The sequence below is a fragment of the Eretmochelys imbricata genome, chromosome 2 (genome assembly GCF_965152235.1).
Source record: "Eretmochelys imbricata isolate rEreImb1 chromosome 2, rEreImb1.hap1, whole genome shotgun sequence".
Lineage (NCBI taxonomy): Eukaryota > Metazoa > Chordata > Testudines > Cheloniidae > Eretmochelys > Eretmochelys imbricata.
Window position 1 is genome coordinate 170,135,494 of NC_135573.1, and position 27,859 is coordinate 170,163,352.

Sequence of the window (27,859 nt, forward strand, 5' to 3'; positions counted from 1 at the left end):
AAGAAGTGGCTGTTCCTTCCCCAGAGAGTCAGGAACAAGCTGGTCTATATCGCCCACAGGCCTGGCGGTGCCAATGTCCCCCGCATGGGTGACCTGTGTGACATCGCGGTGATCACCCACGCCTTCCACCTGCTGACGTGTGCTGACACCATGGTAAGGAACATCGCAGCAAACGCCCTCCATGACGCAACAAAGAAGTGGATCGGCAGAGCCCCCTCCAACCAAAACACTGCCAGCTTTCTGAGTGGTTCCCTGGATGGAGAATTCGGACGGGACAGTGGCGACATTGCTTCACTGTGGTCCCATGCTTGCAATGCCATGCGTCGCTTGGGGAAGCGCATCGGCTGCTGCTGGGAGTGGTGCAAGGAGCGCCAGGAGCTGGGAGTCCTGGTGCCGCAGATCAGGTCCAACGACAACACCATTGTCACCCTGAGCGCCAGGGGCATGCTGGAGAGGACCACTCGCTGTACGTGGAAACCCTAAAGTGTAAATCGGACCAGGGTAAAGCCTTCGAACTGACCAGCAAATGGGATGCCAGCAACCACTTCCTCACCAGGGGCGGCTTCACCCATTTCGCCGACTGGCGGTTCATCCACTGCGCCCGGCTCAATTGCGTCCCGCTCAACGGAGCCGTCCGCCACGGGAACCAAGACAAGCATTGCAGGAAGTGTGGTTACTCCAACGAGACACTGCCCCATGTCCTGTGCAGCTGCAAGCCCCGCTCCAGAGCTTGGCAGCTGCGCCACAACGCCATCCAGAACCGCCTAGTGACAGCCATCGCACCGCGCCTAGGGGAGGTTGCCGTAAACTGCGCCATCCCCGGTACTGACAGCCAGTTGCGACCTGATGTGGTAGTCACCGAAGAGGCACAGAAAAAGATCATCGTCGTCGACATCATGGTCTCCTTTGAGAACAGGACCCCGGCCTTCTGCGAAGCCCGAGCTCGTAAGCTGGAAAAATACGCTCCCCTGGCCGACACCCTGAGAGCGAAGGGCTACGAGGTGCAGATGGATGCCCTGATCATCGGAGCCCTGGGCGCTTGGGACCCTGCAACGAGCATGTGCTGCGGGCCTGGGGATTGGTCGACGCTACACACGGCTCATGCGGCGCCTCGTGGTCTCGGACGCCATCTGATGGTCCAGGGACATTGAACACATCACCGGTCACCGACAGTACCAGGAGGTGTGAGCCGGTATGACATCGTGCATCAACTATGGGAAAGGGACTGAGAGACTTTTTCCATTGGACCATATGAACTGGAACCATAAACTCACTGAACATTAAATCCCACCAAATGAGGGTAGATCCATCCTCATCATCGTAGCCACTCATTATACCCCACACCTGAACATAGCCATTATATGGGCAACATACCCCCATAGCTCAATGTTTGTACTTTGACCCATTAAACTTTTACCCCAAATCGGGGAGACTGCAGGTTATGTATTCCTTATGCCACCTGCTCCTAAACCGAATTTCACACCCCTTGATAATCTTGCAAACTGGATACAATTAATTTAGGCTTGAATAGAAACTGGGAGTGGACGGGTCATTACATAAAGTAAAACTATTTCCCCATGTTTATCCCTCCCCCCACTCTTCCTCAGACGTTCTTGTCAACTGCTGGAAATGGCCCACCTTGATTATCACTACAAAAGGTCCCCCCTCCCCCCGCTCTCCTGCTGGTAATAGCTCACCTTAAGTGATCACTCTGGTTACAGTGTGTATGGTAACATCCATTGTTTCATGTTCTCTATGTATATAAATCTCCCCCCTGTATTTTCCACTGCATGCATCCGATGAAGTGAGCTGTAGCTCACGAAAGCTTATGCTCAAATAACTTTGTTAGTCTCTAAGGTGCCACACAAGTACTCCTTTTCTTCTTAATAATCTGTACCTTATTCCCTGATAACCAGAAATTTCTATGCCTAAACTCTGTACCATTTTCTTTTTACTTCAACATTATCTTAATAAAATTATTAAATCTGTATACTACCAGCTGGAATATCAGCCCTTGTTTTCTGACAGTCTACACTGAGGTAAGCCCTCACAGTTGTGAGCCACTCCAGACAGAACAACGCCCTTCTCTCCTTCTTTGGTCAGGGGTTGCACAGAGAGGTTACTCCCAATGCTAGCTGTGTGTTTGGTAGACCTAAAAATAGTGCTCTTCATTGTTACCACATTTCTGTGTACAGTTTTTGAACTAATACAGATACCCTTATAGTGGAAGCTTTGAACTGTAATTATGTCCCTTCACTATGTCAGATCTGCATAAACAGTGGTCAGAATTTTCAAATTTAGGTGGTTAACGTTAGGCATTTAAATTCACATTTAAGTGCTGAAATAAAAGTGATCTGATTTTTCAGAAGTGCTGGACACCCATTTCTCCCACAGACAAGCAGACAATGGGAGCTGTGGGTGCTCAGCATCTCGGGAAAAAGAAATATCAGACCACATAATTAGGTACCTAACGATGGATTTAGGTGTTTAACTTCAGGAACCTGAGTTTGAACATTTTGGCCTAACGTGTTTGTTTTGTGGCTTCCTCTTTGCTTGTAGAGAACACAAGCCTTAAAAATTTCACCTGTGCTGCAGGAAGAGAGTGTCTTTTCTATCGGGACACGCTATTATTCAGTGGAATGCACCTTCCTGCAAGGAAGGTTATCACAATCAAATACAGATGGAAATTTAAGACTCTGTCAGTATATAGATGGACATCAAAAAAGAAAATAAAATGACTGGAATGCTAATTTTAGTCCTTTTCCTTCTCTCAGTTTATTCCCCCCCTCCTCCTGTTCCTTTTTTGTTTGTTTACACATTGCTGACTAGCAATTTTTCAGCTCATCAAGTTCAGATTTTTTATCTATCTATTTATTTATTTTTATTTTAAGAGGAGTGAAAATCTAGTCCCCACCATGGTAAAGTTTCTTTGGTTGGTCTGACAAAAACAACAGCAGCCTGCTGTCAAAAATCCTATTCCAATAACAATCATACACATCAAACAAGCTACACTTGATTAATAAAAGTCACTTGAAAGCCTTTGCAATATAGAATGAAAAGCATTCAGGGACCACATACAGAAAACCAAATGCACTTGCTAAATCTGAAGAATGCAAGCTGCTAACAATGATTCACTGATAAAAGCTGAATTGTAAAAACCACGCGGTAATTGTATATTCTGCCTGTTCTTTGACAAAGCTATCACTCTTTGATATTGAGTGTTAAATTCTATTTCTGGAGGCAGCTTTACGGGGGGGGGGCCTACCAAAAAAGTATTGGTAGGCTAACTGAAGTGATATTTTGGGGGTACAGGGATATGGGACACCTGCTATGTCCTATTAGTTGTTTTTACTGAAAGATGGAGCCAGGAATAGAAGGGTGGAGATCTGAGGGCGAGGAGATACTATGATTAAACGAGGAGAGAAAACTTGAATTCTCTACCCCCTCATACATGAATTCTCAGTCTTTTTCATACTGTAATCCCACACTCAGGTACCTGTAATCCATCCTTTGTACTGGTTTTCACACTGCAGTGGGAATTAGTGCAAGGCTTTAGTGTCTGCTTTCAGTATCTTTTTATATGCACATGTGATTAAGGAAACTGTTTCAGATGAAAACCAGAGACAGAGAATGAAAGCAGATTCCTGACTATTATATTTGGACCCAGCAGAGGAGACAGAAACACAGCTCTATCCCGTGCTTGCTTTATTGTTCTTTCAGCAAAACTGAAACCAACATGAAAGTGAGGCTTTGCACTGGGTGGGATAGGGGAGTGCTCAAATATTTAAAGGGACAGAACGTCACTTTCGTACACCCTATTTAAATTTTTTTTCCCAAATATATATACATAATCATTTACATGGCTAACATAAAACACTATATAGCCTAACTAAAAGTTGTGGGTAGACTACCAGAGAGTCTCAAATGGCAAGGGATTATACTGCCCTGAAATAGCAACTCACTACCATATAAGATGAGGCACACAACTGGTTTTCACACTCTCTTGGGATAATGTGGTGATGGTTGAGTGACAGTGTCCTGAACAACAGCAACAGTCGGTGGTAAGGAATCTAGTACGGCTCTAGTATGGAATCAGAGCCTTGTGATCCCTTTGGGTGCAGATGCACTTCTCCTCATATATGGTGTGAGCTGTGGCAACCTGCTGCAAAAAAATCCTTGCACCAGTCAACACAGCTGTCCCTGACACAGTTGGAGTACATGCGAGTACAATAAGAGAATACAGTTCTGTGGGGGAAAAAAACACATAAAATGGCACATTTACTTTGTCAGTCCTTATGTCTGCTTATTATAGTGCAGTCCTAGCTGAAGCATACTGACAGTACATCCCCACTGGTTCTGGGTGCAGAGTTAAGGTTGCGTGGCATAGCTTGTGTGTACCGTAACTCTGTATTTACTGGGTTTTAGAGATTTAAGTACAGGTGCACTCGACATTCAGGAAGTAGATGGTCATACTTAACTCTGCACTAATGACATTTTGGGGCAGTGAATATTGCCTAACATTTACCCCTGTAAGACTGTGTTTTCAGTTACTTATAATTTTCCCAAGTTTTAACTGTTTGGACTGAAATTTTCCATATGGGGAGTCTGACTTAGGTCGAGCATTTTTGTAAAGTTTGGACAAGTTCAACAACACTGGTTCAGTCATTTTTGAGAACAGGGCTGGAGAAAACAGATTGTTTTGCCAATGTTAATTTCTTTTCACAACTGTTTAATTGACAAGCTCTAGCACCCCATGCTTTGTAGTGGAGACTTTACATTTGGCTGGGGTCAAAGAGATGCTTTTTCCCCCCATCCCTGTAAAAATCCACTCATATTTGGCAGTTATAAGCCTCTGAAAATTGTCATTTGCACATGCCCAGTAGAGGTTTGCTAGAAGCTGGCTGCTAAAGAGTGTCTGCATGCATGAGCATGCTCCAGCCCAAACTGGCACAGATGAGCAGGATTTTCTGTGCAATTTTCTTCTCTTAGAGGCTGTAGTGCTGGACACTGGAACTGAGAGCAGGGAGACTCTCTCCACTGTGCACTCAATGCCACCCGATGATCCAGGCAGTCTGGAGGAGGAGGAAGCATCCCACATCAAATGCAGAGGAGGACAGGACAGACTGAAGTCATAAGAACATATGAACAGCCATATTGGGTCAGATCAAAGGTCCATCTAGCCCAGTATCCTGTCTTCTGACAGTGGCCACTGCCAGGTGCTTCAGAGGGGATGACCAGAACAGGTAATCGTTAAGTGATCCATGCCTTGTTGCTCATTCCCAACTTTTGGCAAACAGAAGCTAGGAACACCATCCCATTGAGATAAATAGGCGCTGTAGTTTTTCGTGTATTACTGAACTTATAGAGTGTGTGTTGGCATTTATGTATCATATTTGACAATTCATGTTATGCGGCCTATTGTAAAATGTTTGTTTTGGGCTTTGTGGAAAAGGGCTAATACAGATGTTGCGTGACGTTGGTGAACTGTTTGTAGCAAATAAGTGAACAGACATAGCCTGTTTTTACTTTTTGTGAGTTATCTACAGACAGGCTTTGATTTTTTAAAAATATGCTATTTATTCAAAATTATCTGGTGAATGCTTTATGCAAACATGTATCAGCCTATCAGCTAGTCCAAACTATTTGATTATGTCTTCAAATATTTACTATTCTTCATTAGTAGTGTATGCCTGGTCATCTAAGTTACCAGGTGTTTGTATTTCTGCTCTCTCTGAGAGGATGACAGCGTTCTGAACAGGAGATTTTTAAGATGGTTACCGTAAAGAATTCTGATATGAACTTTTGCGCAAATATACATTTGCATGAGTACTTCCCAGACTTGCAGCTTCCCCACAATATTTCATTTTCTTTCTGAATGTTAATTGAAAAAACAAATACTAAACTTGTTTATTTCATATTGTTTGCACATCACAAAATAAGCCGCATAATATCCCACTGATTTCCTCTTCACCCTTCCTAATTTCTTAGAGCCCAATCCTGTAATCTGTGTGTGTTACTCCCATTGAAGTCAATGGGAGCTTTATGTGAAGATAGATCTCACAATGGCCTAGACAGAACATTTTAATAAAATATCAAAAATGTCTGTGTTCTTCACATAAGAGCAGGAAATATACTGAATGCTGATAGAATCTGAAGTCTGCTCTGTGCTATAATATGCAATGTTTGCTCTATGCTCATTCCCAGTTAGGGTGACCAGATAGAAAGTGTGAAAAATCGGGACATGGTTGGGGGTAATAAGCGCCTATGTAAGAAAAAGCCCCATATATCAGGACTCTCCTTATAAAATCGGGACATCTGGTCACCCTATTCCCAGTAGCGGATTTCGAGTTAGTGGGTCCCTGTGTGCAGCTCCATTTTCGGGGCCCCCCCTCAGAACCCAGCCAAGAAAAAGAACATTCTCTTTCCCCTGTCCCATTTTTCATTCTTTTTTTCTTCATCATCCTCCTATATTACAAATAGTGGGAAGTAAATGAAAATAAAGTGAGGATCCTTGATTGCGGCAGGAGGTCTCCGGGAGGAAGTTTGGTTGCTGGATGCGGGCTCTGGGCTGGGGTGAGGGGCATGGGGTGCAGGCTCTGGGCTGGAACAGAGGGTTGGGGTGCAGGAGGGAGGCAGGGGGGAGGCGCTTAACTGGGGCAGCACGGCTCCCAAAACGACTGGCACACACACCTTTCTGGCAGCAGCTCCTAGGCGGGGGGAGTCAGGGGGTCTCCATACACCACTGCCCGCAGGTGCTGCCCCTGCAGCTCCCATTGACACTCAGGGTGGGGATAGCATACAGAGACCCTGCCCCCCCGAAGGGCCACAGGGACATACCGGCCGCTTCCAGGAGTGAAGCGGCATGGAGGGAGGCAGAGTGGGCAGGGAGCCACCTTAGCCCTGCTGCTGGCACGTCTCTGTGTGCCCCTTGGGTGGAGGGGGGCAGCAGGTCTCTGTGTACTGCTTGGGGCGGGGGCAGCGCACAGAGCTGCCTCCCACGCACCACCAGGGGCGTGCAGAGACGTGCCAGCAGCTGGCCACTTCTGGGAGCAGCGTAGACCCCCAGCCATGGCATACAGGCGGCCTGCCTGCCTGAGCCCTGCTGCACCCTTGGCCGGGACTCGGGGGCAGGTTGTCAGATATTTTTCCTGCATTTTGGGGGCCCCATGCCACTGCATGGTTCGTTTCACGGTAAATCTGCTCCTGCTCATTCCAAGCTGAACAAAACCATCAAATCAGTTGCAGATAAGATACATTAAACAACATTCATTGTTTCGTGGTGGGAAGGCATAGGGCTCAGTACAACAGAGAGGTACAGGTCCACAGCTGATGTAAACTAGCAAAGCTCCAGTGAAGTCCCTGAAGCTACACTGATTTACGCCAGCTGAGGCTATTGCACTGTGACAAAAATAGTGTTCTGATATTCTTCTGAGTCGGCAGAATTCTATACAAGCTGTTTACTTTCCAGACACTCACTTTGTGACAGGATTGCGACTGCAGGAAGTTTAAAATCACATCTGTTGATGTTAGAGGAAACAACAGGGTAGGACAGTGATGTGACAGCCATCAACGCTTCTCCTGCAGCTGCTGTCACACATTTTAAAACGAATCCCAGGGTACTGAATTTCTGCCTATTACATCACAAGTCAAAGAAATTAATTGATCACCTTTTGAGCTATCAAATGCAATTGTGGTTTACAGTAAGTTTTCCTGAAGAGGTGTACTGTAGATAATTGCTCTGGATCTCTCCAACACTCAAGCCAGCTGGTAAATTTTAAGCATTTAGTGCTATATATTCCAAAAGATGATCCCACCGTATCTCATATGGAGAAGAATCCTCTACTTGAGTGTTTTGAACAGGTCTCTCCTAAAACAAACAATTATTGATTTCCTCTTTATTTGCAGATACATCATTGTTAGCAGGGTTTGGCTGGAATAGCTCCTAGATTAGAGAAACATAGGAAGTGTAGATCTCTGCAGTAGAAAGTGTTTTGTAAATGATTTCCTTCACCAGAGTAGACCAGATTAGTAACAGAGGTCCAGAATCCATCTAGCTCTCACTTCCTCCTATCAGGAATCCTACCCGCTGGACTTCAGAGAGATTAATGAGGGACTAGTGAAATGTACAAGTATAAGCTAAGCACTATTCACTCACAAGAAAGCCAAAATCCATGCTCTATGTGATGATGAGATCCATGTACGTTGACTTGCTGCCCCAAAACGAAATCAAAAGGGAGAAAAAATAGGAATTGGTCACTGACCTGAAAGGCAGCAGGAAGAATCACCTGACACACCTCACCCTCAGTTATGAGCATGTCACAAACTGTCACAATACCAGGCCTGACTATTGAAGGACCTGAGATACTCATTTGCATGAGTAGGCCCTTATATCTGTGCATAGTCCTACAGAAATGAATGGACTTTCCACAAGAACAAGGGCTCTCCTGCACGGATCCCTTCACAGAATCAGGGTCTTCATTGTAATACCCTTTTAGACAGGGTCTAGTAAGCTGTGCATGGGTTTACAATTAAAAGTGCACATAACTGTCTTGTGAATATATAATTTTTACTGTTTCCCTATACTAATTTCAGTCACACTTCATATTAATAGAATATTTTAAATGATTAGTAGATGTTGTAAGCATGTTACAGAAATGAGTAGCATGTGTTATGGATGAACATTAAAGTCATCCTATCAGAGAGCAGAAATAACCATCACCTGATTTAGGTGACCAGGCACACACCACAAAATAAAGTATAGCAAATATTCAAAGGCAATTCAAATTGTTTGTTAATAATCCATAAGCACATTAGTAGGTGTTATAGACAGCTGTAAGAAAGCTATTCACCTGTTGGACTCTAACAATTCATTACAATTTAATAATTATTAATTAAAACATCCATGATGTATTTATTAACCCTTTATAAACTATTTATAAATGTACATTTGTATTTAGGTATGACCATTATAATTTTAGTATCACTTCCATGGGTATAACTCCCTCGGGTTGTTTTTTTTTACCGGTGTTCCATAGAATCATTTGGCCTCTTCTGTTTGTCAGGGTTATCTGTCTTTCCCAAAAAGTACTTAACCAGTCAAAGAGTGACACTGATGGCATGTACCATCCAGGTGACCGCAGAAGTTGAGACTTCCTGGGATAACTTTTTGTACGTTTCTGGACTCATTACATCATCAAATGTGTTTTGTTGTTTTCTTAGCATGTGAGATAATGAGGCTTCTTAAGAGGCATGAAAAGAACTAACACAATGGCTACAAAGGAAGTATACCTAAGACCATAACTGTCTGGATATTACCAAGGCCAAAGACCAAACCTCATAGATGTAAATGTGCCAACTACAGCTGGGAGCCAGCCGGAATCCACGTTTCAGCTGTACAAATGAAGCAATGATGCTTTGACTAACTGGCTGTGGTGGTTATGAGGACCAGTGAATCAGAGAATGCAGTCTGGTGAAACAAAGGAAGCTAGTCACACGTTAAAATTTAATTTTGAATGCAGAACAACATTACAGTTGGAACAGTATAAGACAGGAAAGTTACTAGGGTAATTATCAGATCCAGAGACTTAACTGGGGCTGGGCAGACATACGGAGCTCTTGCAGGGAGCGCCACGGCTCCTAGGGACTGGCCTGGAATTTTCTACGGGGAGTTGAAGTACAGTAACATCAGCAGTACCTCAGAAGGCCAAAAACATCTTGACAACTGGGGGTGTCCCCATGTGTCTCAAGTTGAAAGCTCAATAGTTAAGCCAAAATTTTAATTTGGCTTCAGAGGGAAAGGTCCGTGCTCAGCACTATTGAAAATCAGATGAATTATTTAGGTGGGTTTAGGAGCCTAATGTTAGATCACCAAGTTTGACAGTGTTGGCTATAATGCTTGCTGACTAAAAACAATAACTATAATTAACCAAACCCTATAACGTAATCTCATGCTTCCATGGAAATAATAATTGTAATGAAGCAAAACATAAAATAAAAAATGACTCAGTGGCTTTCCAATAAGCACCTCTCCACTTGCTAATGTGCATTTTAATCACACCAGACCTCTAGAGTTGGATGTTAATGGGCCTCAAATAAAAGATTAAAAAGTTGTGAATATTTTATAATCTGTTCTCATTTAAAGTGCAACTGGTACATGAAAGGGCTTTTGTGTGTTATTATTCTCATTCTTGGCTTACAAAATCATTGTGATGATAGATCGTTCCGACTGACCAGATTTTGAAGAAAGTAGGGAATATATCTTCCTCTTAATTAAAACAAAATATTCCAAACTGCTCCTATTTACCTTTCAAATTGAACAGATTCTTGGCCATCTGTTGCTGATAACATTGATTTTCATTCCTCTTGGCATCGTACCTGCTAAAGTCAGTTCATATTAATGTCAGAGATGATGCATAAAGAATAAAAAATGTGACCATGTTTCAGCGATTGAGGCTCAGGAGGAAGGAATACAATATTAAACCAGTGGACATCTGAACTCAGCTAAACGTATCAGATTTTGTCCAAGCTTCAGGGACAGTCTTCCCTGTATCTGTCTCTAGAGATTTAGTGGTTGATTCAAGAGGGGTGGAAACACTATGTGCTTTGTGTTGAATGTAAAGATAATATAAAACATTTTTTGTCAATGTTTTATGATCCAGTGATAAGTATGCAAGTATACAATGACTATGGAAAGGTTTGATATGCTGTGATGAACTGCAAAGTGACACATTGATTGATCTGTGAGCCCAGTGGAGAAGTCAGTCGATACCAGTAAAATTCATGAAGTGTTTTTCTGCCAGTTTCACAGACACTCCATTGATGCATACCAGAGAGCTAATGTTATTAGCTAAGTTGTACAGCAACATCTGGCACTTCCATAAATCAATCAGTGACACAATAATGGGGAAGGTACCGTTAGCTTTTTGCAGCTGATGACAAGCTAATCATTAGCTTCTCGCTATTCAACACACCCCTTGCAAATATAAAGAACCATGTGCTCACTTATTATTAGCCTTCATCCTTGCAAAAAAATGCATGTTGACCTGGTTACCATAATATTTAAAATGGTTTCAACTCCTAAATTTTGCTTTGCCAACTCCTCCCTCCTGTTTTCATTTGTGTCTGTGCATCAAGTTAGCTTGCTCTTCTCCTTTAAGTCCCTTCTAAAAGCTCACTTCTTTTAGTTAGCCTTTCTTCTTCCAAACCACCACCATCAACATAATAAATTAGAGATATAATGCACTAGAAGTTATATCAAAATAATGGAGGAAAAAAATCTATAACCAAGAGGCAGCATTTCTAGCCTAAATAATTCCTCCTCCTGCCCCTTCCTGTGTCTCTATATTGTTTAATTTAGGGACTAATCCTGCTTCTATGGAAGCCAAAGGTAGAACTCCCTCTAGCTGGGGGAGCAAGATCCAGCCCCTTGGTTGTAAAGGGCACAAACTTCACCGCAAGTTTATATCGGACTAACAACCTTTACAGAAAAGGCCTCTTAGGAAACATAGGAATTGCTATATTGGATCAGACCAGTACCTCATCTAATTCAGTAATCTCTCTTCAACGGTGTCCAATATGCTTCAGAGAATGTGCATAACCCCTACAACCACCACATGGGATAACCAGCCTTGAAGGAAAGCTTCCTCCAAACCCCCAATACTAAGAGGGTGGCTAATGCCCTGAATCATGGGGACTTATATCTCTTCCACATCTCATTTATTTTTTCATATTTGCTCTTATAACTCTGGGTTACACATATAAACATCCAGTGCCAAATAAAAACTTGTTAGGACAGACTAGGAGGGCCAGGTGTGAGGAGGTCTGTATCCTAAGTTGTCTGATGAGGTGTGATGGGGCGCGCTCGCCCAGCACTGAACGGGGAAGGGTTAACCGAGTCCCGAAACCAAACAGGTCCATCTAGTTTTGTATTGACTTTAGAAAGGTGAACGATATATCCTGATTTGATGCCTACCCGATACTGCGGGTCGACGAACTGCTCAAGAAGTTAGGGGGAGCCAAGTTCCTATTGACTTTGGATCTCACCAAGGGGTATTGGCAAGCCCCTCTGACCCTGAACTCATGCTCGAAGATGGCCTTCCCAACCCCCTTTGGCCTGTATCAGTTTATAACCATGCCGTTTGGGGTACATGGGGTAGCAGCCACCTTCCAGCAACTCATGAATTGGATATTACAACCCCATGGGCAGTACACCACTGCTTATATCAATGACATTGTCATATATAGCACCATCTGGGAAGACCACCTTCAACACCTCTCTAAGGTGATACACATGCTCAGGGAGGCTAGACTCATGAATCCAACAAAATGCCATCTTGGGCAGAACGAAGTAACTTACCTAGGTTATACTGTTAGGGGCAGAGAGCTGCGACCCTTTACAAGCATTGCAGGACTGGCCTGTGCCGACAACCAAGAGACAGGTGCAGCAATTCCTTGGCCTAGCTGGATAATGCCGGTGTTTTGTACTGGATTTTGTGAATTTGGCAGTCCCCCTGACTGACTTGATGAAGAAATCACAATCCCAGAGAGTTCAGTGGTCTAGGGAGTGTGACTCTGGCCACTGTTCTGCACTGCCCGGCTAACAGAGGCGGATGCAGTGAATTTGGTGCTTGCTGCCCTGCAGACCAGGGCAAATACATTGACTTTGGCCATTGGACCATACTGCCCTGGTAAGCAGGCCTAATACATTGACTTTGGCCATTAGGTCTCATTGCCCTGCTAGCAGAGGCGAGTATATTGACTCTGGCTACGGAGACATAGACGTAGGTTACATACACCTTGCCCACACATGCTAAGGGAAACGAGGTGCACTCTCCCTGCACTGGATGGGGTCTCCCTTACCCTGTCACACGTGGACAAAAAGTACCAAAGCTCCTTTTGGTCTGTAAACATGTTATGGAAAGGTGGTACAAACTGGATGTGTTTAAACTGTGAACAGGAAATTTCAAGGCTTCTAGTGAGGTCACAAATACTTTTAGTAACAAACCAAGACACCAGGATGAGAGGAAGCTGTTGTAAAGAGAACCACTGGATAGCTGTTTTGACTGGTTAGTTCTTATGGGATGGGCTTCAGGCTTTGTTTTTGGGGAATGCTTGTCAATCTGTTTTAAAAGGAAGGAGCGAGGGGCGGAAGGAGAAAGGTGTTACTACATATCAGACAGCTTCAATATCATGTTTGTCACCAGCCCTGCCCTGCTGAGGTCCAGGAATTTCTCATCACAGCACTGGACCTCCACTTTCCTTTGCCCAAAGACCTGGCAAAGAGAGGGAACCAGATTACATCAGTGTCTCCATCAGAATCAGCTCAATTGTTAGCAACATCAGAGATGTGAAGTGAAGGCTCCTGCTATCATGCCTTCCCTAGGGTGTTAATTTCCTCCCCACCTTATCTTACCTCTCTAACATTCAGTGTTGGCCTTCTATGAGGGGTGGAAAAAAAAGGGTCAGGAAAGCACAAGTGCCTCTTCCTTGCACACAAGCTGGCTCCTCACCCCCCCACCCCCGACCTCTCAACAGATCCAGTAGGGGGCAGAGGAGGGGAACAGAGATAGGGGAAGCAGAGTTTTGGGAAGGCCACGGATTAGAGTGGGGATACTGAGGGCATGTGGGGACTGTGGCTGAGGTGGATGAATGAACAGGGGCAATGAACCTGAGGCCTCAGGAACAGCTCGGCTCATCAGGAGGAGGAGAATGAACACACTGGGAGAGTATTGAGTATTTGCTGTGCTACCCTTATAAGATTTGTTCTAAGGCAGCTTGAATGATTAGCAAACGCTGATGCAATGGTATATGGACTCAAAACCAGGCTGGTTAACTCCATCCTCTTCCCCTGACCTAGATAACTAGGCCTGTGCTGTAGAGCTCACCGTACAACTTTTTCAAACTCCCACGGTATGTTAGGTCAATTATGGCTGAGTTCATTTCACTTACTTTTCTGCTGCAGGCAAGACATGACTGTAATCACTATTTTTGCTGCTTCTATCCCCTGGGGACTCCTTCAGGCCTAGTAAATGGGCCATTAGTATCACACATTTTTGTAGGAACAGTTAGGGGAGCATGATCAGAAATGTAAACATGTCCAAACGTGGACATGAGAGAGGGGAGAATGACCAAAAAAAAAAAAAAAGAAGAGTACAAAGATGGAAGGTCTGATGTTCAGAAATGCTTATATAAAAGAAAAGAGGGAGAGAAGTATGAACTTCAGTCACTTGGGTGATATTTTGTCACGTACGATTTTAGACAGTACAACTGCAGGGTCTGAATGAACCATCTGCTTTTCTGACAGTTCATACTTAAAAGTAGATTATTTTTCAGAGAATAATCAATTTTCAGAACTAATCATGTATGATGTCCCCCTCCCTCCAAAATAAAAGATCCTATTTTCATGGACGGTTTGAAGAACTGTTAATAATTAAGATATTGCTTGCAGGGTTGTTGTAGCTGTGTTGGTCTCAGGATGTGAGAGAGACAAAGTAGGTGAGGTAATAGCTTTTATTGGACCAGTTTCCATTGGTGGAAGGGACAAGCTTTCGAGCTTCACACAGTTGAAGAATTGCTCTGTGAATCTCACAAGCTTGTCTCTTCCAGCAACTGAAGTTGGTCCGATAAAAGGTATTACCTCACCTACCTTGTCTCTCTCAATAGTTAATATATACAGATATTGCCTCTGTTTTAAGGGTGGTTTCAGAATATAGTTGTTAAACTATGAAATTACACCATGGAACAAGCTAGAATTAGTGAAGCCTACCTTCCTCCGATGGGATGGCACAATAAAAAATGTTTCAATATTATGCTTCTTCAAGAAACTGTTCCTTTCATGGCCATACCCTGGTTCTACCTCATAGTCACCATTTAGGCATTCTAAGGTGGTCTTTGTTATGTGAACTTTCCTAGAGAGAAAGACAGGAAAAAAGAATTTAATGCAATGATACATCATGAGCCAGGACCTATTCATTGGGGTGAAATCCACCCCTGTGCAGAGGGCCAACACAAAGGTGAATTACATGCACAAACAGTAGGTGACTTTGTTGTATGGCAGCTAAATTCTCGGAACCAACCAGAATGCAGAGGTGTTTTCAGCATATAAACTTCCTAAATTTAGCAGATGCTTTGAACAAATGTAAATATCTACAGCGTACCACCTCAAATTGCTGTCTTGTTGATTTTACAAAGTATGCAGGCATACATGTTATATTTCAAGTACTCTATCTTTCTAAGTATTTATTAAAGCGCTTGCTGGAGATACTGGCCCTCTGTTTGATGCGTGCCACCCCACTCTTTAAATCTTTCTAGTGGCGGTTCTTTTTCTGCTATATAAAGATCAGGCTTTTGTTTTCACTTTCCCGTCCATTTACAACTCTGAGGGCTTGTCTGCACAAGTGTAATCGGTAAACTGAACCTCAATTAACTTTCAAAGTGGATTAGTTAAACCACATTAAGATTCTGGGTGGACACTCTAAATCAGCATTAAAATGCCCTTAATTCAGTTTAGTTTAATTCACTTTGGAAGTGAAATAAGCTACACTGAATTACAGTCACTTTAATTTTGAATAAGAGGGTCAACACAGGGGTTTAATGAAGTTTAATCCACTTTACATATACACAGTTGATTAATTTGGATTAATTTTCCTTAGTGTCCCCATGTAGACAAACCCTGACAGTCTTAATTTAGCCAACCTATTTTATTAGCTGTCCCCACCCATTCTGTTCTCCCAACAATGCCAGCTAGGTTTCTCCCCTATTTTTCCTATAACTCTCTTTACACTTTCTTCTATGCCACCCTTTACACATGGACCATTTTCATACAAATTAACTGTAAAGGTATTACTTCTCTTAAATATCTTTTCAAATTCTCTTTACTGTGATGCCTTAAGATAAGCATTAATATATATATATAGTTAATATATATAACTATATATAGTTTCCAAAGCAAACTAAACTAAACTACCAAAATCATCTAAAGTAAACTAATGTCACCCATGTAGGAAATTTCCCATATTAACCACAAGGATTTGCAGGCCCCACCTCTCCCTGTTCAGCAGAACACAAATTGTTTTGTAAATATCCAACAAATCTCCAGTTGATACAGGGGATCCCGTTCTAACACGTTTGCATGCACTTATCTTGTACTCAAGAATGCTCAATGTGTTCTTGAAATTTCAGTACCTGCCTGTGCCCATATCCAATTAAATTATTAGTTATCCAAGAGCACATGCAAATACATGATTTGCACACATATGCTGAGTATTTGGACACAGATATTAGGCACAAACTAATGTTTGCATGTTGGGCATGACTAACTTTGAAAATCTGACTTTTTAATGGTAATCCTAAACCACATATTTGGAGGCAGAAATGGGCAAATCCTCCCCTCCATTACACTGAGGTAACTCCATTTTACTGAGAGGAGTATTTAGCTCTTTCTTGACTGAAATTTTATCATTGCCTCATTCCTACCCTTCATATTTGGCAGTTTCTAGTGAAAAGCTTATTAAAAGGACATTTACATTTTAACAGAATTTTGTTCACATTTACTTCTCTTAATGATTACTAACAGAGATCTGCAGGTCACTCAATCCTAGTGTTCCTTAGGAGATGTTTGAACAGCAGGTAATACAGCCTATGAGAGTTCTTAACCTGAAACACCCTTCTGTATCAATTATTATAGTAATTGGCTTTGCAAAATACTTTCAGTTAAAGAGAGAAATAATTGATGCTCTCATTGAGGGCTGTACTTTTTTCTCTCTGAGACTTACCCAGGCAATCCTCCAGTTTCCATTACATTTGCTAGAGTCACGTCATTTGACCAGACATCATATTGCCATTTGCGGAGACCTAGGACCCCACAAAGCACCCTGCCTGTGTGTAGTCCAACTCTCATGTTGAGATCCACTTCAGTGGCTTCTGCTACAGACCTGCAATAGAGGGTATCAGATCTTCAGAGAAGAACATTCCTTTCCGTCACCTTCCTGTCTCTTTCTCCCAAGACTCATAGTTACTGCTCATATACACATTGCCAACTGCAGAGAAATGATCTTTAAAAATTTCAGACAGTTCAAACCCTGAATCATATCACTAATTAAATAGATTTGGGGATCTCGTCCCAGCCCCCAGTGAATCAAAATTGCAGTATCCCATGATGGATTTTCACCTAGAATCTGGCTACTTCATGCTAGTTGCAAAATACAAACTCAAACAGCTCTGTGCTAGATGGGCAGTTACACGGATAACAGCACAGGGAAGAGAAATGATCCCAGCAGTAGAAAAGTTGCTGCACCACAATGGTCCCCAGCGGTGGATTTTCCATTGTCAAGGACCCCCCATGTCACAGTCTGTAGCACATACACTTGTAAAGCTGATTTATTCTCTCTTATTGCTCTCTTTGTTTTATTTCCTTTCACTTTCGCTCCTATAAAAAACTTCTCTTTCTGGTCTCTCGGTATAATGGCAAGTTTACCAAAGATCCAAACTATAATAATATATTGTTTTGTTCCTTACAAAGAGAGAGTGTTTTAATTCCTAACTTTCAGCACCAAATGAAGTTTTAATTTGACTTTCAAGTTTGAATGAATCCAAACACTCAAAGCAAAATTCAGTCAAACATCATGTTTCACCAAATTTTATTCAGAAAAAAATTCAGGGTTAAAGCAGATGTTATACATGACTTCAATTTATATTATCCTGGGGTCATTTGAAACTGGGTTAAAGTTCATTTGAAAAGTCTGCGCCTTTTAGCAAACCTTTTTGTGAATGTGGTCTGCGATTCAAGTTTTACAAACTGTCCTATGTAGTTCTAGTTGCCGTCTTCTCAATATTTGCTATTAAATTCCTTGTGAAGCTTAGATCTCCCATCAAGATAAACAAAATACACTCTACTTGTAATTCAACTGATCCAGTGACAGCTGAACTACAGCACTTGCTTGTTTATCTTTTGTCTCCACTTATTTATCCACAGTTTTTTCTGTCATAAATTTTCCTGTTTCTTAATGCATATTTACTTTAGGCAGCTATGACAGCTGACAGCAAAGTGATGGTGGAATCAAAAGAAAATAGTTGAAACTATCTTAACTGTAATTTTAACCTGACATGCATCCAAGCAAACATATTTAAATACAGTATTACAAGGGATTGCTTTCAATTGAATATTAAAATGAACAATATTACTTTTAGAGTTCCTTCATTTCATAGAAAGCATATATTCTATTTATAAAGCCTGGTTTTGTGTTAGAGACTGAGGAATTTTGCCTGGTAATTCATCTCACACAAAGACCATGGGATTTATATGGGTAAAGGGATTTCACCATAAGCATTTATATAGGGCACTGAGGGGAAGGTTAGTCTTGTGGGTAGAGCACTAAACCGGGATTGAAGAGCTCTGGCATCAATTCCTAGCTCCACCCCAGACTTCCTGTGTGACCTTGGGCAAGTCACTTAATCTTCTGTGTCTCAGTTCCCAGTCTGCCAAATGGAGATAACATTTCCAAGCCTTTGTCTGCAAACGGCACAGTGGTTGGCCTCGGTGTGACCGTAACACAGATTCATAGCAATGATAATAATGTGATATAGAGGAGATGGTGCTAACCCTCTCCACTAACTTGAATTCCATCCACTGTTTTGTCTTTGTGCATCAGAGAAAGTCCTAAACAATAAACATCAATAAAAATGTTTATCTCCTCTGATTTATTTCCTTATTCTGTAGTAATGTATTTGCTTGACATTCTATCATTAGTTTTACTATCTGATGAACAATTCCACTTCATTTCATTGATTTGAAACTTACTGAGGTAAAAATAATTTTCTTCAAAGTGTCTCCGATTGTTTACTTACCTCCTTACAATGATGCATATTTAATACATCAGTAGTCATTTTCTTGTATTAATTTGCTTACTGCTCTCAAGATTTCAGATTCAAAATCAGCAAGCGGGCAAGTTCTGCCCCTCCCCCCCGGCCCCAAATCACACAAACATGATATTCCAGTCCTGATCCCTGTGCACCTGCATGTAGTTGGGTTAGCTATTCATAAATACATAGGGCTAGATTTTGTCTCATCCCCCCCGGAAAGTCAGGTCCCCCTGACAGCCACACACCGGCTTCTCTGATTGAGGCCCAGGGAGCAAGGCTGTGCACATGAGACTTTCCCCTCACCTTACCTCTGTGAGCAAATGGGCATGAGGAGATGCCACTGGGGAATTGCAGGGATGGGGCAAAGTCTTGATTCCACCCTCCATGCGTCAGGGAGCACAGATGGCCAGACATGAGGGTGGCGGTAAAGGGTGAAGTAAGGGTGAAGTAACATGATTGCTCAGCATAGGAAGGTAGCAGGAGAGGATTTGTGACTGAGCCCTAATATCTTTCCTCCTGTAGTAGCATAGCTATCCACTGCCCCATATGCAGGGCTGAGCCTGAAGGCTCAATCTAGCCTGAAGAGATTTACATTTTATACATGCAGGAACTGCAATTAGTTGTTAAAGTCAGTGTGAATGGTACTCCTCTCACTCGGGGCGACATTAAGAGGATTTTTTATTTCTAACAATTGACAACAATCTATTGCACTGAAACTGCAGCTATCTCTGCAGTTAGGACTGAATTCTAAGATGGGGCATAAATTCCTGTCTCTCTCTAGAAGTAGGTAGCCAGCAGAGGTGAAATTTCACACAGGGTTAATTTTATGCTGTTTGAATTTTCCATGTAGGTTTTAATTTGAGTTCTCCTCATACATTTTGAATCAGAAGCTTTTGAATTTGGGCTATGGCTAAAATTTCCCAGCAGCAACTGTTCATTGTTGACTGATATCTCTTTGAAAACATTGTCTTTTTACACATAACTTGGCAGAGAGGCAGACCCTGAGGAAGACTGGGGCAAGAGGAAGTTTGTTTTTGAAAAATGCTGAATCTAGGATAATTGTTAGCACTTATTCACATTATAGTAAAAAAGTTTATGCGCTGAGCACACAAACCTGATGGGGGCCAGGAATACAGAAGTCTGAGTGGCAGATGGCGGTCATGCCAAGTGTACATAAGTTTGACTGATTGGGGGTTGGAGGACGGCCAGTTCATAAAAGCTTCTCTGGAAGGAGCAACGTTCTTCTATAAGATTTTTTCCTACAGCAGGGAAGGGCTAACATGCAACTGCCAAGGGATGAAATACTCTCTTTTTGCATTTCTACCCCCCCCCACCATAGGTCCACCCCCATCCAATACCCAACCCAGTTAAGTAACACCCTACAAAATTAATACACAAAAAATTGTTGTGAAGCAGTTAGGATGCAACACACACAAGCTACCTGACACTAACCCACAAAATCAAGGAAACGGAAAATTAACCCACCTAACAGTACATACCCTTTACCCCCACCCACCTTACTATTACCATATCAAGAATACACCACAGACCATGCACTATGACCTTAACTCTGCCCCTAAAGGGATACCAGCCTTCCATCACCTCCTTTAACCACCCATCTGTGCACAGCCTTTACCAAACTAGCTTTTTGCAATACAATAATCTACTATGCCAAACTTCCACAACTGTTAGGGCGGGGGAAAAAGTAAAGTGTGCATGCAAAATGGCAAAAAAAGGGCAAAACTAAGACTGCCGTGCATGGTCTGTGGTATGTGGTAGGAGTGGTAATTGTAAAACATGTGCTTGTGAGTGGAAGAATGGAGAGTATATACTAATAGGTGGGTTAATTTTTCATTTCTTTGTTTTCATGGGCTTGTGTCAAGCACGTTGCGTGTGTTGCATTCACAATGGAAGTCGTGTATTAATATTTATTGTATTTATGTCAAATTCTGTGAACTATACTCTTCTTCCTGGTAAGTGGCACTTCCCTATTAACGTCAGTGTTGCCTGTTTTGAAAAATAATTTTTAACATTTGTTCCTATGTTACAGTGTCAGGGCAGGTTTACAATAGTTAAAGTTGAAAAATCCTTTCCGTTCTAACCCCCTAATTCTAAACGGTCATTTCTTTCTCAAAACTATACCATTTGGGTTATAATTTCTTAAGTCAGGCCTTAGCTCAGAGATGGATTTTCACTGGAAATTTGAAGATAATCAGTTTAAGATATTTCTGAATTAGGTAAGAGTTAAAAAGAGAAACACGCTTTTTTAATTAAAAAGAACAAACAAACAAACAAAAAAAAAACCCCAGGGAAAGAGGTAACTGTGAATGTTTGCACATTCTTGCTTTGCCTAAATATCTGAAAAATAATTCAGCTCTTGCTCTTACGTTATAAGTGTCGTCTTAGGGCATAGCTCTTATGGTGCAGTGTTTTTATTTAAAAAAAAAGGCCTTCCATTTTTGTGCTTAATTAATTCAAACTGATCATTTTGAACATTCAAACTAAGGTCACAATACTGCACGCACGTATGCATGTGTTTCCCTTTACTCCTATGAGCAGTCCCACTAATGCCAGCAAGACGATTCACATGGCTAAATATAAGTACATTCCTGTTTCAAGATTAGGGCCTTACTAGCCTTTATATAGTCTATCACATAACACATTAGCTGTGTATTACCTGGAGTCATGTCCCTGCAAGTACATGTGCATAAATTATTATTTTGTATTCACAAAATACTAAAAACCCTTTCATATTCCAAAAAACTATGTTGAAACTCACATTAAATGTAAAGAGAAGGGGAAGGAAATATCCCCAAACAGGGAAAAGAGGCACAATCCATCAAGACCTTGAAAATAAATCTGTTCTTTCCTCTGTTCTAAATGCCCTCAAAGGAAACCAAAAACTCAACTTTTAAGGAAATATGCTTTTCAAAATGGGAAAATTGTAACAGAATTTGTTTGAAAAGTTCTAGTTAGAGATCGCAAAAGATAGAGTAAAACTACATTACTGAGTACTACATAAAGAAAAGGAGTACTTGTGGCACCTTAGAGACTAACCAATTTATTTGAGCATAAGCTTTCGTGAGCTACAGCTCACTTCATCAGATGCATCTCGAAAACTCACGAAAGCTTATGCTCAAATAAATTGGTTAGTCTCTAAGGTGCCACAAGTACTCCTTTTCTTTTTGCGAATACAGACTAACATGGCTGTTACTCTGAAACCTGAGTACTACATGTTAAGGAAAGTGAGCTTTGCAATATATTCATGGATCATAAAGTAGAATCTGAAGGCATTTTGTGCTTTGTTCAATTAATACAAAATCTAAATCGCAAATGTATTTCTACCCTCTTCCCAGAGACTCCAAAATGTGTCAATGATATTTATATCATTTTTAAAGCCAAGCAGAAAAACAAAGAAACACTGTTCATGTATATTTGTTCAAATTTTAAAATTCCTAATTTGCTTTGGGTGTGTTTGTACCTCTTTTGCAATTAGTTTCCATGAATTTTCTGGCAAACATATGAAAAATGGGGACTATTAAGCAACTATTAATGAATACATTGGTGAGCAAGTTTCAGACACAAAATGTCAGTGTGTTCTCCCAATGTCATGGCATTTCTGTCTAATCAAAAGAAACCAAAATTGTTCTATGTGAATATTAGAAAGTCACTACAATCTGCTTATTAACAATCCACAGGCCAAGAACTATTTGCCAAAAGTATTCAGTAAATAATTTCAAATTACGAATACGTTTCTGAAAGTCACCAGCTATTCAAGGACAACCATATTACTAGAAAAGAAGTTGAAGTTTGTCAAATTATTCACTTCATAGATTACTTCTGTAGCTAATGATTCATTCTTTTGCTTTGCAAACTGGACCCAGAAACAAACTGAGGCTGAAATTCACTCTACCCTCACAATCCTAGTGGGATTATGGCTCTGTGTAAATGGCCTATGGGTAGATGAAATCTACTTTACCAGCCCAGCCTCTGCTGCTCCTTTAATTTTACGAAGTTATGTACTTAGCTACAATTATTTCACATAGCTCTTACAAACTATCAAACTCATTTTAAAGAAGCTTCTGAACAGTTATCAGATGGAAATGCATTTCAGAATAGATCAGTAGTGACTGAGTTTGAACTAACAGCACTGAAGTAAGAAAATGCTTTTCATCCCATTTCCCACAAGTCATTCAGTTCCCACCTTCATTTATCATGTAAGTCCAAAAGAGTCTGCATACAAGTAGATATTTCCTGGTAAAGCCAAAGACAAGCTTTTCTAGCTATTTATGTATAGGAACTCTGCTTTCTAAATCTAAAGAATTCCCAGCTGGTGGTCCTTAAACATTAGGAACACAGTATGTCCCTTGAAGTTTTCCATGGTAGTTCAATGGGAGTTCCATTTAAGAACCATCAGGAATCAGTTAGCTCTTGGATGCTAATGACAAAGACTGTCTTACTATGAATTGCCTCCAGATTAGCTGGATGTTTTTGAATAACCACTGTGACAGATGCCATGTCTGGGAGGACCACACACTATCATATTCTTCTGTTGTTTAATATGGGTGTTTCACTGGAGAGTACAGAATACATAACTATTAAGTGCCATTTGTATAGATGCACAGTGTATACAATGGAACAGTCTTTGAAGCGCAAACATCTTAATTGGGTCCCTAAATCCCAATGCCAAGATCTTAAGACATAGAAGGCAAAAATTAGGCTCCTAAATCCATGTTTAGACTCCTAAATAAACTGCCCGATTTTCAAAAGTACTGGGCAGTCAGCATCTCCCATTGAAATCAATCCATCTGATCCCAAGTGTTTATAAAACTTAACAATTTATTACACACCCTCATCAGAAGGAATGGGTAAAATATGCTGAAATGTTACCATGCTCATGAACTGAATACAGAAACTTCTATGATCCATGTCAAAGTCACATCTGATTCTGTATTGCAGGCAACAGCCTTCTGAGAATGCTCCTCAGCTGACTTAGAGCTGTTGTAAGGGCCGTACACTAGCCATGCTCTCAGGCCCCAGCTTAGGGATATATCTGCTTAGGGAGAAAAAGGGTAAAGGCAGGCCAGGAGTGAAAAGGCAGGCCAGGAGTACGTCTGTAACATACTATAGATTAGCCATTTTCTGCTTGTCTGAGCCCATAGGATGCCACAAGAAGCAGAACATAAAGTCAGGCTGTGATGTAGTCACAGATATTTTTAGTAAAAGTCACGGACAGGTCATGGGCAATAACCAAAAAGTTACTGCTGCTCTGGGGCAGTGCCCGGAACCAGTTGCCCGTGGCCACCGGAGCAGCAGTTGGTGCAGCTGCAGAAGTCACAGAGGTCCTGGAATCCATCACTTCCATGAAAGATTTGCGGCCTTAAACATAAGAAAAAGCAGCTTGAGGTCTGCTCTAACTTACCCCAGGGAAAAACAGGCTCTTTGCTGACTCAGAATATATAGTGGGATAAAGTGGCTTAAAGCTGCTTTCCTTCACATTCCCATCTATTTTTGCCCCAAATGCAGGGAAGAAGTTTACCTTATCCCGTTAGCTCCCACAGTTAAACAGAATTGGAACAGGTGTATATTTGGATAGGAGACTGCCCAGGAACACCTAAGTGCTACTGGAAGTGCTATTAGTGATTCAGCGATGGCATGCTTCCCTCTGTATTGAACCTGGGCCCCAGCATGAGACTGTAGTGTGATATGTGCCATCAAGCTAAGGAGAGGGATACCCAAGGCTAGCGATTAAAGATTCCCTAACACTTTTCACAAGCTTATGAATGTTAACCTCAGTGTTCTGGCCACATTCCAACTGTAATATTTATCTCCTCCTTACCCATATTCTGTCTTCATTTTCAATTGGATACATTACACTTCATTTCCTGCCCTGTGGCACTGCTGAGTACGATTAAATAATTCCCACATTTCATCCTTGAAGAGGCTGTATTTCCACCCTGAGCAAAGGAATTCTTTATATGTAATTAGTATATCAGTTTTTGAAATACTTTTGGATCCTTTGGGATGAAAGATGCAAGTTATTATTTTCTGTTTAAAGACTCATAAATCTCCCACCTTTAAATGAGGCTGAGGCTCCCACTTCCACCCACTCTACTGGGGAGTAGCCAGCAGCTTGGAAAACTTGAGTTACATAATAAATATACCCTGGCAGTTACATAATAAATATATGATTTTTGAAAGTAAAATACCCTTGTAAATAATACTGACGACTGAAACCTCCAAGGTGTGACAAGCAATTTAAATAAAATGAAGAAAAAGAATCCCTGGCTTAAATACTATTAAAGAGTGAGATGATGACACCTGCCACATACTGATGAGAAGCTAAAGAATATGTGCACGTTTAACTATGCCACTAATGAATCTGATAAAGAAGATTTATGGGCAGAATTCACACCCATGCTGTGGACCAACAAGTTCTATGTAACACTTAACTCCACCTCCAGTCTCACTTAATCCATCAAGGTAAGACTTAAATGGGGCATACACCTTGTGCTGTACCCCTGCACAGTGGTGAATTTTGCCCTGTTACCATAGGGCTACAGAGGAATTCAGCATGCAGAACAAGGATAGGATACAGTTGCCTAAGCATTTTACTACTGTGAAAGAGATGCCTCATACACTGACTGTAGTCTGACTTGGATTGTGAATTTGAAGAGGTTACTCTGAGGAAGAAAGAAGTTGGGGCAATGATAGGAAATTTTCAATAAGTTTTTTAGAGAATCTCCCAACTCCTCTTGGATCACTCTACTGGTAACAAGGAGAAGCACCATCAACTGAACCTAAATGCAGGGCCATATTTAGGGCATTTAGAAAAGGAGTATCTGCATGGACATGTTAGAGAGCACATACCATATTGTCCTAGGGACTATAGAAAAATGTGGTAAAAGACAGTCCCTGCCCTAAATAGCTTACAGTCTAAGACCCTGTTACTGCAAGTACTTGTGCACATACTTAACTTTGCACATGTGAGTTATCCCATGAAACAAATAGAACTACTCACATGTGTAAGTGTTTGGAGGATCAGGGGCTAACTCTATACACTTAGGACTTTTTTGTCCATCCCAAAGAAAACTTTACTCCTCACGTTCCTGTAAATTGGAAATGTCTACTGTGATTACCGAATCATTAAACCGTTCCAGAAGATCCACCAGGTGAACATCAAACAGCTCAAACAGATGATTTTTCATTTCATTGTGTAATGTGACAAGGCTGATACTAGGGATGGAACCTTTCTCCAGACAAGGATTTATACCAGCAATACACGTTTTCTGCAGTGGGGCAAATAGACGTTGAGAAGCCCACTAGTCCTACAGCTCTGACGTTGCCTGAAATGAAAGGTAATTTAAATACCTAAAATGCTTCCACAGCTCATGGAATTGATGAATAGCAGCATCTTCATATATGGAATCACTAACCAGACCGATGGACAAATAGTTAAAGTTGAAATTCAACTTCCATTATAAACTGTGCCTTCATCCCCTTTTTCATTTGCTCATTACACTCTCAAACTAAATTCCTTTGGAGTCTGAAATTTTCCAAGCTTGTTCTCTGCACAGAACTAAAAAAAATTTTTTTTTACTTATGCATCAACAAAATCCTATTATCAGGCTCTTGAGTTCTGTGAACGTCTGTAGGCTTGGCTATACATTCTAATCAATCCTAATCTCGGCACACACAGCTCAACAATGTCTGACTGGATGCTGCTCCCTATCACAGTGTTATGTCCTGGGCCTCTGCCTCAGTTTCCCCTTTAGTTCCAAGGCCAATTGCCTGTCCGCTTTTCCCCAACCTTCCCAGAAAGGCCTAACTGCCATGCCTAGAGCATTTCAGGCCCCTCTTCGAGGGCACCAGTTTATTAATTCAATCAAACCTCACAATCAGCGCAGGCTGCTGGAACCCAGAGGTCTTTCATTCTACTCCCCTATCTTTCTGTTCCAGGGCTAGTCATAGGAGCCAACCTCTCTCCTGCAGCTCCCTGCTGTCAACTGAGGGATCTCAGCTGTTTGCAAAGCTCACCTGGCCCTCTCCCCAGCTGAGTCTGATAAACTGAACAGGGCTGGTTGGTCCTAGGTTCCTGGCCCTTAAAGGGACAGGCCACCCTGCTACACCCATATTAAAGTGAGGAAAATTTTCGCAGTGATTTCAAAGGTAACAATAGCTGTTCCCTGACCCTCTTCTGATTTCTGAGATGATCACAGTTTCTATGTTAGTTAAACTAACAGAAGGCATATGCAGCAGGTCTGGGTCTTGCAATCCTTACTCACACAAGTAATTCCATTGAAATCAATGGATTACTTAAATGTGTGAAAGATGAAGGATTGGCCTCTGCCAATTTAACTCTCTCTATAAATCTGACACCATCAATTACTGCTCCGTCAACCTTGACTCTTTTTCATCTTGCCCTCTCCCACCATCTCCTAATCTCCAATGCACACACTGTGCTGTCTTTTCCAATTTATTAAACCCTGTCAAAAAGAAAATGCTGAAGTTGCCTGTTACTTATCTTCTACCATGAGTTCTCACTGACCGTGCCTAGATAATACACGGCAGCCCATCTGCTTCATTCCCTCTTTTCTAATTTGACTTTTCATTGATGTTTACTTTATCATGATAGCAGACAATAAACGCAAACATGAAAGAGAGTCCAACTAATGAAATTATAGATTAATTTTCATATTTAAAAATAGGTAAGAGGCAGAAGCAGTGCCTTTGCATACATTTTAAATGAGAAGTTCACAGAATTTGTAGAAGGTCTATATGTCTAACTCTACTTCTCCCCAATTCAAGGACTTTCTATAAGTGGAACACCTATTTACTACAGAAGGAATGCTATGCATAGATGGCTTTGCAGGATACATTTATTTAGTAAAGACAATATTGATTCTGATCCTAGCGTATATCTGAATTGCTGAAATATCCCTTGTTAGTACATTTTAACTGTATTTACATAACAAAAATATCTAAAATAATAATTATTACA

The 27,859-nt window shown here is 41.5% G+C and overlaps 1 protein-coding gene across 1 annotated transcript in view; it reads right to left on the minus strand.

The window, feature by feature from the left end:
• The window catches only part of ADCY1 (adenylate cyclase 1), a 217,517-nt gene that overhangs the window by 53,318 nt on the left and 136,340 nt on the right, over positions 1 to 27,859 (minus strand). Inside the window, exons 6-7 of the mRNA XM_077809215.1 lie at positions 16,773 to 16,931; positions 14,765 to 14,906 (exon numbers count right to left, since the gene is read on the minus strand). Of these exons, the coding sequence (XP_077665341.1) occupies positions 14,765 to 14,906; positions 16,773 to 16,931 (301 nt within the window). The remainder of the gene's footprint in view (positions 1 to 14,764; positions 14,907 to 16,772; positions 16,932 to 27,859) is intronic.